Raw genomic sequence first — 13,310 nt, 5'->3', positions numbered from 1 at the left:
CTTGGCAGAGGGCGCTGATGATTGGGGAGAACCAGATCTACCCAGCTCGATTCTCTGCACTCAGGGGAAAATAGGCAAAAATAGTAGGAGTAGGTATATTTTTAAAAAAATAGTTTAGAGAAAAAGTATAATCCTGGCAGCAAGCTTTCTAAAATGGGGACATTATAAATAATTGAAGGAAGATTTTATACATATACATGGTCTGTAGAAATACAGGGTAAAATTAGTCCAGCTTAAGTGTGACCTGTGACTGTAGTCACGAAAAGTGTACCTTTAACAGGTGATCAGATTAATGTGTGTGGCATCATGTGTGTTGGTTTGTTTTTGTTTTGGTAGACTACTTAGAAGAAATTAATATTTAATTTTAGAAGAAATTTAAATGGCCTCAGACTTTTAAGAAACCATCACCATACTAACAGGATAATAAATGACTATAAGCTGCATGTTAAATCATTTTCCTGGAGGACAAGACAGTGCAGCAAGCAATACTCTGCATTTAATACAGCAAGACTGTTGTCTGTTGATCTGTTTTTAAATCTGCTTACAAGACCTGAGAATGTTTTCCTTAGATGAGTAGGCAACTGTGCACCCACTGCTCTACAAGGATTAGTCTTTGAAAGGGAAAGATCATTCAGATGATGCAGTCTGTTTTTTAAGTGAAACAGTGAATGTTCTTTATTAGTGATTAAAAAGTGATGGGGGAAGCTTGAAAATTGTCTTCTAGTGCCTGGCTTGTGGTGTCACTGTGCGTTTTGCTGTGAGGGATTCACCTGCCGTGTCTGTGCAGCCGTGGCAATGAGCTTTGCTCTGGGGGTGGCCCCCAATCTGCAGTTGGGGCTGAAACTCCTTTGGCTTCCACCCCGCGGGGTCTTTTTTGCTAAGACTCATTTGTGACCACGGGCATTGACGGATGAAGAGCAGGCAGGCGTTTTGAAAGAGCTGCTCTCTGACCTGTGCCCTTTCTCTCCCGCCCCGGCCAGCTGAAGGAGGCCAGAGCAGCGGCCAGTTCCAGGGGAGACCTTCCGAAGTGTGGTCCCAGTGGCAGAGCCAACATCACAACCAGCAAAGCAGCGACCAGCATTCGCACCCGCAGCCCAGTCAGACCGAGGTGTTCCAGGTGAGGAGAGTCCAGACAGCCCAACTTCTGACAACTTCTCACAGCGGCGCTGAAGAACCGCGGTCCTCGATGACCGGGGCGCCATCAGGGCTTGGAGCGATTGCCTCTTGCTGGGTGCTGCTGTGGGTTTGTGCTGCCATTAGCTGCAACTGAGATGGTTTTGTTTTCTTTAGCTTTGCTGATTTAAAGTGCTGTTTGCCCTTCTCTTTGCACCCTTTACTTAGGGCTTTGGCATTTTGCAGGGAAATAGTCTCAAATAGTGTCTTTTTATCCTGGTGCTGGCCCCTGAAATCTCAGTCGAGTCCAGTTAGGCATCAGTGTAATTCTCTTTGATAGTTCAAGCAGGAAAGGAGGCTGATACTGGATAGAAGATAGTGGCCAGTAATTTTTAAGGTTAAACCCAGTCAGATATCAGGTAGCTGGTAAACAATCCTCTTCAGCTGCCTTAATTTCAATATTAAGTATCATTTGGGGCTTTACTACAGATGGAGTGGGACTTCATAAGTTAGCTAATAACGTCTCTGTCCTTGTATAGCTTGTTTTGCAATTAGATCAAGAAGACAGTTTGCAACAAAACAATGCAGGAAAGACAGTTCAAGCCTCAAGCAAGGTTTGGAAGTGGGGTACCTCATTATCTTTTAGAAAGTAAATTCACCTGCAAGACTGGGCTCGTGCTCAATTGCTCTCAGGAACGCTGCAGAAGAGGCGTTAGCCTGAAAATATTCATGTGTGAACAAACCATTGTTTCACACAGGAACAAGTAATATCACTCCATCAGCTACCTGTCTGCATGCTTGTATCCCATGGCAGACTCGAGAGGGTTTGTAACTGAGGAGACCTTGCCTCAGAGGAACCAGCAGCAGAAATGCATTCAAAGAGATGGAAATTTAAAGAGGTGGGGACAACTGCAGCTCCCCCTATGCTGGGGTGGCATGAGGGAAAACATAAAATAAGTGGAAGTTTTGGTCAGAAAATGAAGGCAGCTGAGAAACTGCCTCTTGTGTTCACAGCCTCTTTCACAAGCATCAACCGGGATGCCACAGAGACCTCAGATGGATTTTAATCTGTCTTAATTTTGGGGTAACTTCTCAGTACACAGCAGCTCTTGGTAGTTATTCCTTCAGAGAGCTTTCTTATTTGCTCCTTAGGTTTTCTTTTATTGTAAGGATAATGAGCCATTCCTGGCAAAACTTGGCTTTGCATTAAGAGCTTATTATTGTAAGGACTGACAGGAAAAGCAAGCGTAAACTCTGGTTTTCTCAGCAAGGGATATCTTTTCCCTGTGGCTTCGGTCTCCGGCTGAGAGGAAAGGTTGAGTATTTTTTGAAGCCTCCTGCAGGGACCTCACTTGGCTCAAGACACGTGGGAGCAATTACCATGAAATGCTGTTTCTCCTGAGAAGTTCCTGCTATTTCCTCTGCCTTTGTACATGCATGAAGGCTGCTTGGGCATCTCATCGGCTGGGGTGGATGTCCAGGCTTTAGTGTTTCTCAGAGGACGAAGAGCAGTAATAAATGCACTTACAGCGTCCTGGTGAGGGGGCGAGATCCTCCCCAAACCCACGTTCATTCAGCAGGAGCTCCTTCTGTAGGGTATGGGAGTATGTGAGATGTTTGAATACTTCCCATATAGTGAAACCGGGGAGGTTGCTTCTCTCCATATGTACCTACCCATTCCAAGGGGAGCTGTTTCAGCCCGGGAGGAGTATGGGGTACCTCAAATGTGCCTTATTCAGAGGAACAATCCAAAACTTATGCCCTGCTAAAGTCCCACCTCCCATTCAGAAATGCTCCAGCAAATAATAAGCAGCACATAAACCTCAGCCCAGCCCCGTGCACAGGTCTGGGTTTCACCGTATTTATCTAACCTTTGGACTTTTCTGGTTTTACACTTGAAAAGATGAACAGGAAACAGTTTGTGTCTGGATAACGTGCAAGTGACACTTCACTTTGGTTTTTCCTTATCATGCAGGACATGCTGCCAATGCCGGGAGATCCGACACAGGGTACTGGCAATTACAACATTGAAGATTTTGCTGACCTGGGCATGTTTCCACCATTTTCTGAGTAGCTTGCGAAGCAGAAATGGAAGTTCTTCTCCAAGGCCATTTCAGTGTAATTTTGGCTCTGCTTTTTCTGTGTTGCATTTCTGTAGAAGCTACTAAACCAGAAGACACATCTCTCATGTTTCAGGTAGTGGTGTAGGGCTTGCTTTCTCCTCCTTGGGGTGCGTCAGTGCCGACAGAGGAGCTCCAGCACTTGTTAGTGTTCGTTGACAGCTCCTTTTTTTATTTGATTTTATTGTCCTCTACCTCAGAGATGAAAAACTTCGCTTGATTTAAAACAAAAAAATCTCTGAGTCTTAAATATTTGAATGTGAATGATACCTAATATTTCCTTTGAATGGTAATTTTTAAATAGATAATGAAGTAACAAAGACTAACAGAGAAAAGGTAAGGTAATGTGTCGTTACAGTGCCTACCGCTCAATTTCGATGCCTATCTTTAAGCTTAAGTTTCTGGAAGCAGACACAGTGTTCTGTTTTCTTTGATTCTTGTAGTTTTTAGGTCACTTTAAATGTGAGATTAAGCAACATAATGTAGGCCTCTCTCACCAGAAGATTCAGCTCCGCCTTTTCTAACTTAAACTTGAATGTGTGTACATTTTGGTATTTTATGTATATCTTGTGCTGTATGAAGTGATTTCCTGTATTGGTTTCTTTTGCCTTTGCAAAGGGTCCATTCTGGAGTGTACTGAAAAGGTCGATGATATATGTGGAGGATTTAGATATCGTGGGAGTCTCCATCTCTTCACATAGGTGTTCTTATTTTTAATTCAGGTGGTTCTCTATTCAGAACAAACATTTACTTACATAAGCTATTAGTCTGTTTTTGCACTGAATTGAGGCCTATAACTCTACACATTTCTCACTGGCTGCTTTAGTATCTATTGTTCTTGCTTTTCCGAAAAATATTGCCTCGTAAAAAATGACTGTAAACACATCAAAATTGCATTTTCTATAGTAGCTGCATTTCCTTTCTGTGAAGTACCTTTTTATACTGTGAAACCTCACATTTTAACAGTGCAGGGTGGTGGCCTACTACTAGGAAATCATTCAAGCTCATTTGCTTCAAGCAGTGAGATGGTTTTGTAGTGTATCATTTTTTTAGGGTGAGTTGGTAATAGATATCAATTGGACTATTGTCCACTGCGTACACAGTGATAACTTGAATTTTTGCTTGGATTCCCAAGCAATCACTTCTGTTAAACCCTGTTGACCCTATTCTGTTATATATGGGATTTTCAGCCACCAAGTATGTTGAGGACTCTTGACTATTCTGAATGCTGCATGCTTTTCTGCAGAGGTAAGTTAATCACCTTCCTCTTCAGCAAGTCCCCTACCATATGTCTTAATCAGAAATGTGGTAGAAAGTTGATTATTCAGTATTTCACATGCATGACAAGTTACAGAGGTGGGATTGTAAGGTCAGCATTTTTATCCAGATGGTTTCTTTTGGGGTGGGAGGAGAAGGAATCTCCCATGAAGGACAAGGAGCCCAGAGTTCACACGTGCAGGTCGTTCATGACTTTGGATGTTGGATGGTGGTGACCAGCCTTTGCAGAGGAGGAAAGGGAGCAGCTTCCCTCAGCCTTTGCATATTCAGGGGCCATCACAGATCTTGAAACAGCAGCCCCCATCTAGAAGACCTGGATTTCTGCAGCAGTTCTTAGACCTCCCAGCAGTCAGCTCTGCCTTCTCTTCACTCCTCTTGAATTGGAGGCTGCACATCACTGCAGTCCATCTGGCCAGGATAATAGTTGAGAGGCAGGCGGTACCTGTCCTGCAGCCTGCTCTGCCTACGTGGGTTTTGTGCTGACAAGCAACAGAGACAGCTGGGCTGCAGCCAACACGACCCTGGGACGCAGCTTTAGCAGTTGCCCATGTGGTGGTGGTCCCATCCAACTCTGCTTCCCCAGCCTTCCCCGAGAACAGCGTGTAGCTTTCATTATCCAGCAAGAGTCCTTCCTACTGTTCCTCTCGCTAAATCTGGGACCAATCTCTTACCCTATTTGCAAGTGGGGTTAGGGACTCTTTTTTTACAACATTTTTTAATCTCTCTAGATGCAGCACTGGAGAGGCCTCAGATCTTCTGGTCTGTACTTGCCTCACCAAATTCACACTGAGAACAAACAAAAACCTTTCATCTCTCCCAGAGATCGGGAAAATACCTTCTTAGGTGAGCAAGCCGTGCGCTTATGCGCTATTATTTTAAATTCATGGATGTTTATTCTCTTGGAGCCTTCTCCCTTTCCACTAACACACTTGAACGAGCGGCTGCTCACTGGATTAGACAGGCAAAGCTCTGCTGTCCCGGAATGAAATTCATTGATGTCTGTAAAAGGTGGCCAGATGCTGCGCCAGCTGTGCAAGGCAGTCAGCATCTGTACAGCAGGGCGAGCGTTTTAAAAGGGGCTGATCAAGAGGGACTGAGCAGTTTATGTCTCTGCCCAGAAGACGCTTGACACGATAAATGTCAGTTCTTCTAAAATTTTTAAAAAGCATTTTTCTGTAAAATGAAAAGTAAAAAGTGAATTGAAAAAATGCTGTTCTTTTGTTTTACCCAACAAACTGCTCAAAGTATAATTATAATTTACTTTTTCTCCTGAATTCAATCTAAAAATAAAGTTCTTTTAAATTTTCTCTCTCCCGACATCAGCGATGACTTCTTCGGTGTGTCATGGTTTTTATACTACTGCAGAAGCCTTGTCACGCACAGAATTTGGTTGTGCAGCTACAAGTGCACTGTTAGCAGAGTTTCAAGCACATCTCTCTTTTGTTGTTGTTGTTTTTTGAACACAGTATTGTATTTTTGAAGCCATTACGTCTGAGGCATCAGAGCACGGGCTGCTGCTCACCTTGTAGACCGCTCCTGCCTTTCTGCTCGGGAAAGGGGGTGGCTGCTCTGTGGGGGAGCGGTCCAGATAGTGCCAGGTTTGGGTTTTCCCTGTGAGCCGTTACCATCCCCGTTTCTGTTCACCCATCCCAGTGCTTCCTTCTTGATGTTTCCCCCTCTCTCCCATCCTGTTCCTGGCCATCCCATCTCCGCAGCGCGTTCCCACACCCGTGGGGAAGGTGTTGGGTTTGCCGTTCTCGAGCCGGCGAGGAGGGGACGCTTAATGAGCCAAAAATTTGGCAACTTTTCTGCTTCTGACCGAGCTAACGAATAAGTTCAGCCTTTGGTACCGCTGCTGGGCATCCCGTGCTGCCCTGGCCGTGTCCTGCCGCCGTGTCCGTGGCTTGCTCCTCTCAAACAGCCTCGTCCCACCTCTTGAGGCCAAAAATCCTGCATAGTGCTGGCTGTGCTCTCTTTGTCACGTGTTTCGTTACTAAAGCAACCTACTTATCCTATAGCTGAAGTTATAAAGTGCGTTTGGAATGCTAATGTTTTTTTATTATGTGCCCTTGGTGTAGCTTTGCTGGCACTTTGGCTGCTGGTTTCCAGAATTTCACAGGTGGTATATTTCTCGTATCTTTTGTGGTTTTTAAGCTGGAAATGAAGCTGTGATTTCTGATCAAACTGTGTTGGAAACACGGTGTTTCTTGAAACTGAATCTTTTGGTTTTTAAAGTGATGGAGCAAGGAACTGCTAAGAGTGATGGTCTGGGCGAGTTATTTCCAAGAGCGGGCATGTAGACTGAGAAGATTTTTAGATACTAAAATATTTATATTCATTTATTCAGACAAGCAATCCTGTTTAACAAGAAGGACTCCATCACATCACTTGTTGTAAGTGCTACTGGCAGTACCTATGGTGATGCTTTAACCAGATAGTTCCATTTGTAGCTTTGTTGCCTTTTCTCTTCTTTTGAAGTACAGTATGAAACTGTAAATACTTCTTGCAGTACTGCCTTTTTAACTCTTAATTACTTTTGGCACAGTGTTAAATAGTGTTGGATTTACCCAATTGCTATGACATATATTTTTATACATAGGTGTACTCTTTTTTCGAGAGTAATACAGCCATTTTGTCATTAATGCCTTATCAGTGTCATACTGCTGTTGCTCTTTGTTTGCAAGGTATCGAGTGGACTAATTTCTAGTTCAGATATTTTCCCTTTTCCTGGCAGTTGCTCAAGTTTGGTTTCAGGTGATTTTTGCCAGAATTCTATTTTTCACAGTGGTTCGCTGTGAGAAGAGGAGAATGTGGGCTTGGTTTTGTTTCTATTAATGGAGCAAAGAAATGGTGATGGCATCTAATTGTCTTTAAAAGGTCGGTCTTTTCCTACTGTAAACCAGAGTGCATTTCATGGAACTGATGACTGTGGGCGCTGCTTACTTTGTGTAGATTAATGTTCTTTAAAAAGGGGGGAAAAAGGGTGTGGGGGGGTAGAAATGAAATTTAAAAAATTTTAAAAAGAAAAGAACTGCAAAAATGGGCTTCTGTCATTGTTAGGCACTTGGTTACTTATCTGTTTAAACTCTTCATATTGATGTGAAATTGTGCTGTGGATAAAGTGTATTTTGTACTTCTGAATGTTCTATATTTATGACTAACAAGTACAGAATCAGTTGTGTGTATGTATAACTAATAACTGCCTTTTTAAATTTCATTAAAATAAAAATGTCATGAGCTGTTGTTAATTCCTGTCTCTCTGTAAATGAATAAGATACACTGCTGGGAATTGTCAAGTAGGAAATAACCTTGAATGGTAAGATTTGTGCCAAAAATCAGGCGATTAGGCATTGATCTTTGTCTTTGAAATCTCCTGTGTATTGTGGATGGGAAGTTTCCCTTTTATCTGTCCTGGTCCGGAGGGAGTGGGAGAGGAATGGTGGTTGGAGATCTGAGCTTTTCAAAGAAGTTCAGAAAAACATTCATTAACAGCCCTGTTGTGCTGACACCGAGGTGTGTGAATTCGTATCTGTATTGTAGAGGGTTTCATTAGAGCACAGCTGATTCAGAATTAATTTGTAGTATGTGGCAGTTTTTATTCACTCCCTGGGGCAGCAACATTCTGGTTTCTTTGTCCACCTTTTAGTCTCATTGCTCAAAGTTAAAAAATAACTTGTATCCTTCCCACAAACATTCTGGTGACCTTTTCAGACTTTCTTGTGCGAAGTGCGTTTGCCTTTCACTGTGGTTCTTCATTGTTTTTATACTGTATTTCTTTGTCAGCTTCGTAGTTTGTGAGCGGGATTTACCTTGCGAATAAATCCAAGAAGCTGATGACTGGACCGCAGCAGGAGCTGAAGATGCTGTGCTCTCGGGATGCGTTGCTGGTGCACAGCCCATACCGCATTTTTGGGGCTGTGTCTGTGGAAAACAGACACGGGCTCTGCTGGGACCCATCGGGGCACTGGGATGTGCTTGATCTGACACGGCCACCAGACCCGTCTGCTCCGTTGGGCTCCGCTCGCTAAGTGCTCATCCCAAAGAGAGAGGTTGGTCAGTGAAAATGTTCCGTTCGTGCTGTTTTGCTGTGAAAATTGGGTTTTCAACAAAGCGATGTTCTTTGGGCATTTCCCCAGACGCTTGTGAAAATCTGTGATGAATGGAGGTGCCCCAGACCATGAACCCCATTTGGAAGTGCAGCGGTACCTTCGTCATCGCTACTGTCTGGTGCTTTTTTGATTGATTTTAATAGGCTCTTAGTTCCTTTTGAAGAACATTATGCAAACAGAAGGGTGCCCACAGAACGGGTGATGCACAAATACCAAGCCAGCTATGGCTGTTTTAGGATCCCTCCTAGCTCTCCTTTTAGATTGATCATCATTAACCCATGCTCTTGTACTTAACCAAGTTTATTCTGGGCACCAGGGTGACAACTGAGTGTGGAAGTACTGGGAGCTGCTAATTTTGGTGTGGAATCTGGGTTTGGAGATAGGGGATGTGAAACGGAGCTCAGTGTTTGGTGACACATAGTCGCTGCAGCTCAGCATGGCAGGACACCGTGGTCGACATACACATGCAAAGGCTGGCACACGGGACAGAAATGTAATTGAGGCTCCCTGTGTCCCTGCACCTTTCATCTTTGGCTCTATAAACTGGCACTAATGACTAATAGCAACAGCTTAAGTCTTCATTACGATGATAGAAACGTATTTTTCGTAATTTTTCCACAGGAGCTAATTCTTAGCCACGTTTCCATCAATGTACAGCATCATAGTTCAGGAAGTGTTACTCATTTAATTTTCCCACTTTCTGTCCAAGTTGGATGTAAGAGGAATAGATACAGGATGAATTCTTCCATTCTTTTTCACCAAGTTTTGTCATATTCCAGACTGGAAATACTTGCTAGCAGCTTTCTTCAAACTTCTTGGTCTGTCCCACATAAGTAAAACGGAATCACTTGAATGGTTTTAATGGATTTGGGATCAGATCCAGAGGTTGCTGGGTCATCTTTTCATTAGCTCTGGAAAAAATTATCTTCTAATTATAGACTATCACTAAATACTAATATACAAAATGTGCCATTTGAGACCCAGTTGAAAAAAGTGTCAACCCAAGGCTCACACATGGAAGATGGAGCAATGCTTAAGTGCAATTACCATGGCTCTTGCAGCCAAAAATATAACAGCTGTACACACATTGCTGTAATGGCAGATACGCAGGTGCAACTCTGAGAGACAGAAGAAAGTCCCAACCACAGCTTGCAAACCTGCCCCAACACACACACATGGGTAGAGAACACATCACCCAACGCTTTGGCGTTGCTGCAATAAATGCCTCTTCATAGCTAAGAATGTCAGGTTTTAAATACTTGAAACGGTTTTAAAAGCAGGACTTGAAAAGCAGTGCAAGGTTGAACTACTTTGGTGCACCCTGTCATCCGAAACATGTTTTGGGTGGCTCGCAGAGCGTCCCCCAGCCACTGCCCATCCGCGGGTGCTGTGGCGATGACCCGTCCCTCGGAGCCCACAGCACTTCTGTGTGTGGCCCTGAGAGGCGGCAGCTTCGGTCTGCAAAATAAAATCACACTATGGTTATTTTCCACTTAGCGCTGGAATTACTGGCCAGATGGTCAGACCTATTGTCACTGAGGAGCAAACGTTTTGAAGGCCTAAGTTTGTTGCTTTTTTTTTGTAGTTTTGAGACCTCCACTGTGCTAAATAAACAGACAAGAAAATGCTGCCCCGGCACACATGGACACAACCCACGCTGCCTTCTTTGCAGTGCGTGTAGCGGGGAGGCGAAGACTGGATTGTAAATATTTCCACTTATCAAATGAGTTCGTACTGTGGGATTTATCCAAAGCAGCCCTCCTCTCCCTTGGTTTCCCTTGCTGCATGCAGTTTCAGCATGTCCATGCCAAATGTGTGTGAAGGCCCAGGACGAGGGATACCACGACATGACTCACAGAGGAGACGTCGATGCCGTGGGATTCCTTCCTTTGTGTTCCTTCATGTAAATCATGCTCTGTCAACTAAATGTCATGGCTTTGCTTCTGGATCATGTAATTTTGAGCAGAAGACATCAGGAGGCAACACAGTACAGTGTCAGTGACTGAAGAATTCATTTTTCTTTTTGTAAAGGAACTCTGGATGAATACATCACATCTTTCATTTCCTGCCACCTTCTCCAGCCACCTGGAGAGCATAGATTACTCTGTGAAAATTTAGGGTTGCTTGAGGTTGGTCATTAGACATAAGGGAAAGATGCAAGCAGTCAGTTTGCATGGTCTGCTGGGGAAAGCATGGGTGCACATCCTTTCTTCATAAAAGAGGTAGTTAGAAAAACAAGCTCCTGACCCCACACGCAGTGTCCCTTTGGCACCAGCTTACAGAGATGGACTCGCAGTCCTCCAGGCACCTCGCTGTATGTGACTACTCAATGCCCCGGAGCTCCCGCAAGGCTCTTCAAAATTGAACAAATTATGTATAGTACAATAAAGTCTGGCTTTGGACATTAATTTTACACTAATCGCAGCCTCTTACTTTAATACCAAGCACATGTGTCATCGTGGTTGTCTTGTGTAACTGGGGAAAGTTCTTGGGCAATGATTTATTCAGTGGCGTAGAAGGGATCTTTGTCACTCTGCCCATGAACCTCAGACACTTGAATGTTTGCATCCATCCTACGGTGAGGAAAAAAATATCAAACCCTTTAACTGAAACATCTTGATTTTATTCTATGAAACCCTGAAACTAGATTGTTACAGCCGTACAAAGAATTTGCAGAACTGAAGCCTTGTTCATCTGAAGTTCTGATGCTTTCCAGTCTTTGAAAAATTGCATTTGGTGGGTGGAGTTGATGAAAAAAAGGTATACATTGAAATTTGTGAAATTCCTATGAAAAGTTTTAATTATAGAGAAACTATTAAGTGTTCTGCACTTCCTTTATGTCATGTTGATGCTCCCACTGCACAGAGATGCTTAATCTAGAGAGGTTCTGAATTGGAGTTCACTTAGATTCTTAACATATTTTTGGTGACCTCTGTGATTTAAGGTCAGAGACCTCGCAAGGAGTCAATGGAGGTTGTCACTTTAATCATTTTAGTTCTACAGATTCATCAAAGTTATGCGAATTGACCTAAATTTTCAGCTCCTGCTGAGGGAGTGGGGTTCTGCACTAACCTGCCGAGGCTGACCTGGATATATCATCTGGTAATGAAATACTGGAGCAGACCCACTGAAGCAAGTGTCAATTATATAAATAAGGCTACTAAAAGACAAAAGCCCTAATTCAGCAAATGCCAATATTTGGTATTTATAGACCACTATAGATATGCACGACATTTCATCGCAGACTCTACACCCACTCTGAGCTCAAGCAACAGATTTCCTTTGACAGGTTTGTAAAATTCCGTGTTTTATCCGCTGTACCACCGTGTCAGCGAAGGGTGGGTGAGTAGATTTTTGTACTGATGTTAATAAGGTGTCAAGGCAATTTTACAAGATTCTTTTAAAACCAACCAAGACTTCAGCACTGAAAAGAGAACTTTATTAGCAGAGGTGGGAATATCAGATAACAGATCCCTGGTTTTCTCTTGTTTTTGTGCTTGTTTTCCCATCAGGAGTGTGTTTCACAGACATTTAAAACACTGGAGCTGAGCTTCCAGCAACAAGTCCATTAAAAACTTGTACTTCCAGGAGGTTCTGAATTGGGTTAAAGGTACCCTGAAGGCTCAGATTTCTTTGTTGTAAAGTTTGCCATCCAGAAGATAAATATCTCTCTAGAAAAAAAAGAAAAGGCTCTAAGTTCTGTCAGTTCCTTGCAGTTGTTTCTCATGAAGAGAATATGCACTAGATACTGTGTTTATCAGATTTTAAAAATCTTTCCCCATCACCTATGAAAACAAATTTGAAAACTGTACTTTTCTCAGATGTGTCTGGAAATGCTGCTTAAGCAGTTGCCATCTCCATCTTCCTCGGTTGCTCACCGAACTTGGAGCCCAGCAGCAATGGAGGAGGAGGGTGGATTCCCGAACCGCAGGTTGGCGGCGGGACTTTGCAGCCATAGCTCGGGAGGTTCTGTTTGGACGCTTGGAAAAACTTCTTCACTCGGAGAGCTTGTGCAGCTTGGGAACCTGCTGCCAAGGGGTCCTGCTGTCTCCATCCTTGGTTGGGCAGAGCCTTGGTTGACCAGCCGTCAAGCTGGGGAGGGCCCCACTGCCCCAGGAGGTGGAGGAGGCAGGTCTCTGGATCCTGCACCTCCAGCATTCCTGGGGTTCGGTGGGGTCAGCTCCAGCCCTCAACCACGTCGTCAGAGAACACACCGATATCCTTACATTGTCACTGACCCTGAGTCAGTTAAACAGTCCAGCTGGCCTCCTCAGCAAGTTACAACAGCCGCAGGACTCAAGATACATGGCCACAAGTCTTTCTTGGGCTGTGGCCACCTCTGTCTCCTTCACCCCTTGACGTGTCCTTTCCCCATACCCAGAAGCCCTGAGAAAGTGATTTGTGCCGCGCTGCCTGTCGGCTGTTACACCACCAAGCTGTTCCCACACCCATCCTCCTTTGCCGAAATTTGCTTTACAAAGCGCAGACCAGTTCTCTAAAGTGACTCAAGTTGTTGACAAAAATCCCCTCAAGCTGCTGACAAAACTCCAGAGATGCAGTCTACCGGTTCCCTGAGTTTTGCAAGCAACTTTTCCTTTTTTATTACAGGCCCTGAGAAACCAAGAAGAGGGAAGAAATAGTGAAGCAACCGAATAGCTATTGCCTGATTTGGAACATTTTTTTTGCTGGA

At 43.8% G+C, this 13,310-nt stretch overlaps 1 protein-coding gene across 6 annotated transcripts in view; it reads left to right on the top strand.

Annotated features, from left to right (window-relative positions):
- The window catches only part of ARNT2 (aryl hydrocarbon receptor nuclear translocator 2), a 102,190-nt gene extending 94,431 nt beyond the window's left edge, over positions 1-7,759 (top strand). For all 6 annotated transcript variants that reach the window (XM_065076516.1, XM_065076517.1, XM_065076515.1 and 3 more), the window contains 2 exons: positions 981-1,117; positions 3,089-7,759. In XM_065076516.1, the coding sequence (XP_064932588.1) occupies positions 981-1,117; positions 3,089-3,187 (236 nt within the window). In that variant the 3' untranslated portion in view covers positions 3,188-7,759. The remainder of the gene's footprint in view (positions 1-980; positions 1,118-3,088) is intronic.
- The last annotated feature ends 5,551 nt before the right edge of the window (positions 7,760-13,310 follow it).

This window comes from Columba livia, chromosome 11 (assembly GCF_036013475.1).
Source record: "Columba livia isolate bColLiv1 breed racing homer chromosome 11, bColLiv1.pat.W.v2, whole genome shotgun sequence".
In the NCBI taxonomy this organism is placed as follows: Eukaryota; Metazoa; Chordata; class Aves; order Columbiformes; family Columbidae; genus Columba; species Columba livia.
The sequence above is the reverse complement of the archived record's forward strand: the minus strand, read 5'-3'. Positions and strand labels throughout refer to the sequence as shown.